The sequence below is a fragment of the Phytophthora infestans genome, genomic scaffold (assembly GCF_000142945.1).
Source record: "Phytophthora infestans T30-4 supercont1.763 genomic scaffold, whole genome shotgun sequence".
NCBI classification, from domain to species: Eukaryota; Oomycota; class Peronosporomycetes; order Peronosporales; family Peronosporaceae; genus Phytophthora; species Phytophthora infestans.
In genome coordinates, this window is record NW_003303037.1 from 1 (window position 1) to 6,302 (window position 6,302).

The window sequence follows — 6,302 nt, forward strand, 5'->3', positions numbered from 1 at the left end:
GACTAGATAAACTCGCGTCACTACTGGAGGTGGTAGCCTCAATGTCCCTCCACGAGATCTTCAAACCAGGCGTTGTAAACGACTCGAAGCCCTTTATCGTCCGGTAGCTGGTCAACCACATATGACGCATTCAAACCGTGTAGTTGATCAACACGTGCGTTCTCTCCTACCACTCGACCGGGAGTAGGCTCAAAAGGAGGCAAAGCGCATTGGGTTATCCTAAAGCCATCACTCTCCTCTAACCGTAATAAATAATCCGAGAAGCACCATTGTTCGTTGCGACCGAAGAGTGTCGAGCGTAAGAAACTGGTGGTCTTGACATTGAGCTGTTCGTTCGAGTTAGCGTTCGAGTCATCGTCTTGATTTTGAGAATTCCCCGAGCACGGTACCTCACGATCGAGGGATCCGAAGATGAAGGTCTTGCTGTAAAGCCCCTCCATAGTGTTGGCGTGGTCGACGTCGGAGTTTGAGCGGAACACACTTGCCACTTCCTCAGCACTAGCATCGAGCTGTCCGGCACACATGACCTCTAGTCCTGGTAGCCGGTTGTCTTTGGTATCTGCCGACGGTGGACGTTTAAACACGATGAATTCACCGGTTGTTTCCACGCGTTGCCATGGTCCACCCTTCTCTGGACCGGTTGAAAGTGCTTCAAAGTCGACATTCGTATGAGACTCACGAGCTCTTTGAAGCATGTCGGTGTCAGAAGGAAGCTTGTACAGGATCGCCTCGTCAAATTCTTGTTCAAGGTCATTACTTTGCTGAGACCGGGACTGTTTCCTGCTCGATTCGGAAGACTGCGAGCTGCCCCAACCGTGACGAGGCTTGTTCGTCTCGAAAATGCCTCGCACCTTGGTAAACCCCATTCGAAAAAAGTATAGATGATACTGTGATGATCTCAGCCGATTGCCTTTTCGGTTTTGGAGCGTGATAAAGTAGCGGAGGGTGAGAGGTGGGCAAGTGCATTGTGGGGGATGTTCGGGCGATTTCTATTCCAAAGATGAGATCGTTTGGATATTAATTTTAGTCATTCTCGATTTAGGCTAGGCTGGTTATGCACTGATAACAGGTTTCTCTCGATAGCAAATATCTAAAGTTAGATAAAACAGCAGAAGAGCCTCTAAATCTTTTGTTTAGTTTCTCCCAAAAACCTTACAGGCGCAAGTTAAGAGTTTCAGACTTGCGTCTTACGAAAAAAATGTTTTACTGAGGCTTGAGCAAGTGTAATACCTATGAGATGGGAAACTTCAACATCACAGCTGTCTGAACACTCTACCAGACCAATATCAGGACACGAATTATATGTTATCAATACTATGGATACCAAGTTATTTAGTTCGATCTTCCCCCAGCTGAAGTTGCTGACTTTTCTGTAGTAGAAAAGTTCTGGTAGTGTTTGCAAGTCGCGTCATCGTCGCGTATTGAGTGCGAGTGATCTCAACTCGGGGCTTCGTGTCGACGCAGCACAGCGTCGCCGCGATCATCTCCGGATCGCCAGGTTTGCCTCCAACGAGCGGAACCTTAACAGGGAAGCCAACGTAGAACCGAATAGGGATTGACGAGGTCGGTCCATGGTTCTGGAAGCGTACATCGGCTTCATGGTGCGCTACCATAAATGGGTGTGGCGACATCAACAAGTGCTGACACGTCGTCTGTTCACGTGGCACAACGGCACCAGCGAAATCGGGATGTGTACTAGCCAACACGTGCTCATCCGTTTCACCCATGACCGTCACGAAGGAATACGAGCAGCCCATCGTCTTGACAGCCAAACTACACAGCAGCTCCAGGTCTTGAATATCCGGTTTGTCGTCACTCTTCGCGTCTTCGTTTTTCTCCTTGGGGGCTAGAATACCAGCGAGTTGTAGAATCCCCGAAGCCTTTGAGCTGGCGATTCGATCAGCTTCGTTGCTTGGGATTGGGGAAAGAGGTACAGCGGCTTTGGGGTCGACCGGCAGATCCAAAACGTAATTCCTCTCCGCAGCGTTCCCAAGCTTGCACTCTTCAAGAGGTGGCAGATGCTCCTTGTCACTTAACACTTGGCTTATCTTTTCCACGGCGTCGGTCTCGCCAAGTATCTTGAAACGGGGTTCATTGCGGTCAAACTCGCTTCTGTCTTCGTCGCTACAGTCGTCGTCGGAATCGTCTTCGGAATCTTCCGAATCCTGTCGGAGAAGAGTCCGAATCACAGTCATCACGGCCGCATGCTCGGAGCTGCCAGCGTCAGAGTTCAGGAGCGAAGCAGACAGGAAATCGACTAGTAATGACACAGTCGGAGCGTTAGACGAGTCCTCGACAACACGAGGTGGGCCACGGTGTTTCTCTCGCTGTGCGGACGTGCCAGCGAACACCTCGGAGTATTCGCAAGCTTGAACATTCGCACGGCATCTCGTGCATACGACAATGGCAGCTACTCGTCCAGCTGAACACTCCATGGTCTCCGAGTTCCAGCAGTCCACACAGACGAGATACCCACACAAGTAGCAGCGCTTGGTGTTCGACTTCAGCGACCCGAGATTGAGGGTGGTGATTGCCGACGCTGCCATTGCCAGCGATAACTTCAAGCTGTGAGTGCAGCACGGGCAGCGAGTGTTCGAAACATGCACAGTGTTTACATCGACTGGGACTTGAGCACCGAAGCGACGACGACGCACCACAGTGGGGAGTTTGGTGACACCATGGGCCATGGCCAGTAATCGACGAAGCTGGGATCTGTACTTGATGTTATCACCTTGATCGAATGATTTAGAGCGTTGGAAAGCGCTGGCACTGTCTTGGGAGCGTGTGGTTTCGTAGCTCCTGCGTCGGGATCCTTTCCGTTTGCGGGAATAGTATTCTTGTACTTCCTCTTCTGACATCTCAAACCACGCGTGGAATACTACACGTAGTTCTTTCTGGTTGGGGATCTTGTCGACGAGGTACGAAGCGTTCAATCCGTGCAGTTGATCCACACGGGAATGGTCTCCAGCGATGCGTCCTGGAGTACCCTCTGAAGGAGGTAACGCACGCTTGGAGATCGTGAAGCCTCCGTGCTCTTTCGTGCGTTGGAAGTAGTCGAAGTAGCACCACTGTTCGTTGTGCCCCAAGATGGTCGTGCGAGAGAAACTCTTGGTCTTGACCGCGAGTTGTTCGTCGTTGTCAACGTCATCGTCGTCGTCTTCGTCTTGATTCTCAGAGCACGCCACCTCACGTTCATAGGATCCGAAGATGAAGCTCTTCGCGTACAACCCACTCATCACCGTGTTGTGTTCAGCCTCGGAGCTCGAGCGAAGGATACTCGCGATCTCTTCCACACTAGCATCCACACGACCAATGCACATGACCTCCAGCCCATCCCTTCGCTTGCCGTTGTTGCTCATCGTGGCTAATCGACGGAAGACTGCGAAGCCATCAACCGATTCCACGCGCTTCCACTCCCCACTGGTCTCTGGAGCTGCGGCCAGCGACCCAAAATCGATGCTGGTATGGGCTTCTCGAGCCCGTTTCAGCAATTCATCGTCTTTTAGGGCCGCGTTGAGCTTATTTTCGGCGTCCAACTCATCGCTTTCCTGCATCGGGGCCGGGATGAACTCGGTTCTGGAGGATTTCACGTGTGACGAGACCGCGTAGTCACGACCGCGATGATCCTTGAGCCTGCTCGTGAGACCCATTAGCACTGTCGGCGAGTGTGGAGTCTTGCTGTGTGTGGCGTGTTGGTGAATGAGGCCCGACGTCCGTCTTTAGCCTTGAATAGTAAAGCAGCCCGAGGGAGGTTTCGCCAACGGAATCACTGGAATTTGCTGCTGTGCTGATCAAAGGCTATGTCGCTATGGCTCACGAGCAATTGATTAACTAGCGACAGTCTCACCCCAGCGGTCAATAAGTGATCTTGTCGCGAGTAGAAGAAGTGTTCAACAGATTAGAAATAGCTCGACTGTCGTTTCGCACTATGATACACTTTTTTGCATGAGAGTGTGAGTTATCAGAATTGATTATAAAAAGCGATCTCTGTCATTTTCCAAAACACAAGCTGGCGGCCAAATAATCCTGGTAGTGGTACAGCCCAATAGGGATTAATTCAACCCCATCATGGTGTGGTGCACAAAAAAGTAGGTATCGAACTCTTACATTTTACAAATGAAAAAGAGAGTGGGTATCTTGCCCGACTGGGATTGCCCTTCCCCTACGCATCCCTTTCTCTTACCGAGCTGGTTCATCCGTACAACAGTATATATCGTATACCACCGTGAGCCACACAATTCGTTAACGGGGAGAGCGTGAGCGACAAGCATGGATCTCCGCACGCGCGCAGCGCAAAAGCGCCCTCTTACTCATTCAGCTGAGTGGGAGTCCGATGAGAGCGAGGGTAATAGTTCGGATGCGCCTCCTGCTGACGTCTGGGCGCCTTCCCCCGTCGTGAGTGAGCTAAATACGACACATATTCCGTTGGAGCCAGTGAGCTGCTCCGATCCGCCGGAATCCACCAGCAGCACAAGCGAAGGTGGTAGCTCCGTCCGCGTACTCGCCTTGGCGCATAAGAGGGTTGAGTTTCCCTCCTGGGAGGTGTTTGAAGACTATCTGGCCGTATACCAAGCACATACGTTTCCAAGCACGTGTTTTCTATAGCTGTGTATATCCGTTTTGGCTGACATGCACTATGAATTTATCTGTAGATTTTCAGAGTGAGGACAAATACGACTGTGGCAGAGCGCAACGCACGGATCGACCGCACAAAGTCAAAGGCGGAAAAACTTCCTGACGAGTGGGTGCAATACGCAAAGACCTTTGTTTGCACCTATTCCGGGAAATTTAAGTCCCAGGCCACGAGCAAGAGACCCCGGCAGGAGTCTAGGATGAAAGGATGCAATGCCCAGGTAAAGTGAATGATCGGGCTCGGTCGGGCTCGGTCGGGCTTGGTCGGGTTCGTTCGATTGGGATTGAGAGTCGGGTTCGTTCGATCGGGATTGAGACTTGTCTGGTCGTGATGGAAATCCAAATGAGGTCTTACCACTCTCTATGTGATTGATTATGTGTAGATAAATGCCTGTGTTCAGGTGGTGGATTCTGAGAAGATGATCTTCGCTGTGAGGATAACGAGATGCCGACTGGAACACAATCATCGGCTTTCGAGCCATTCGTTTAGAGCACATCCAACAAATCGTCTTGTACTAAATGAGGATGCTTTACAGACAGTGGATGTACTTCGACAGGCTGGTGCTAAGAAGTCGAGTATCATGAAGTACATTACGGAAAACTCGGACAGCAACCCGACTTCGCAGGATGTCCACAATCTTATTCGTAAGTTGAAGGCTCGGGAATTGCGAGATGGCCCGAGCACTAGTGAAAAGCGGTTGAAGAAGTGGATGAAGCAATTTGGTGACCGCCCTGGTAATGTTGGTCGGATTTTCCTCGACGATATAAATCAGAAGGTAACTGGTGTGAATAATTTGGGTTGAATTGAAAAGATGAAAACTTAACTCTATGTTTATCGTGTTTTGAACATACAGAAAGTGGCGACTTGCATCACCCTGCAGACGAATCATATGAGGACTCTGTTCGAGCAGTTTCCTGAAGTTCTTTTGATTGACGCCACCCACGGAACGAATCGGTCTAAGTACAAGGTCTTTTCGTTTATGGCTCATGACACGTTTGGTAAGGGGCAGTTCGTCCAGCACGCTTTGCTTCAAAACGAGCGATACACTACATTACTGACGGCGCTGGAGGAATTCAAAGCTAATAATCCAGCGTGGAAAAGGCTGCAGTGTGTTCTTGTGGATAAGGATTTCACGGAGATCTCAGTATTGAAAGAAGCTTTTTCTGGAGTGACTATTTTGCTCTGCCAATTTCACGTACTGAAATACCTACGTGAAAAAATTGCCTCGGCTGACTATGGATTTTCGAAGACCCAGAAGGAGAAACTTGGAGGTGCGATGAGTTTACTGGTGTACGCAAAGACTGAAGCAGAATACGAGAAGCATTTGCGGTACATGGTCCACCTCGCGTCAATTGGCTATTACGTCCCAGCGTCTAATGTGCCGGAGCCAACTGGGAGTGAACCGAACTTAGACGGCCGTCAATCGGGGTCAGTCGGGGGTGAGTCTGGTGCAGTCGGGGGTGAGTCTGGTGCAGTCGGGCATGCGAAATCGAGTACAGACCAAACGCCAACGAGAGAACCCGTTCGATGCGACGAAGAACATCCATTTGTGGCGTATTTCCGCCGGAATTGGGACAATTGCCGTGAGATGTGGTGTGCGTACAAGCGCCAAATACGATTACACTCGGAAATAACACAAACAACAGGCTGGAAGCCTCATGGAAGCAAT

The 6,302-nt window shown here is 50.4% G+C and overlaps 2 protein-coding genes across 2 annotated transcripts; both read right to left on the reverse strand.

The window, feature by feature from the left end:
* Window positions 1-93: 93 nt before the first annotated feature.
* Window positions 94-695, reverse strand: PITG_21936 (uncharacterized protein; the record flags this gene model as incomplete). Its single annotated transcript, XM_002996852.1, has 2 exons — window positions 94-107; window positions 155-695. 2 exons carry the CDS (start codon window positions 693-695, stop codon window positions 94-96), a joined length of 555 nt encoding a protein of 184 aa, XP_002996898.1.
* Window positions 696-1,328: 633 nt separating this feature from the next.
* PITG_21937 (uncharacterized protein) lies at window positions 1,329-3,236 on the reverse strand (the record flags this gene model as incomplete). Its single annotated transcript, XM_002996853.1, has 5 exons — window positions 1,329-1,817; window positions 1,935-2,000; window positions 2,058-2,489; window positions 2,601-2,712; window positions 2,869-3,236. 5 exons carry the CDS (start codon window positions 3,234-3,236, stop codon window positions 1,329-1,331), a joined length of 1,467 nt encoding a protein of 488 aa, XP_002996899.1.
* Window positions 3,237-6,302: the final 3,066 nt, after the last annotated feature.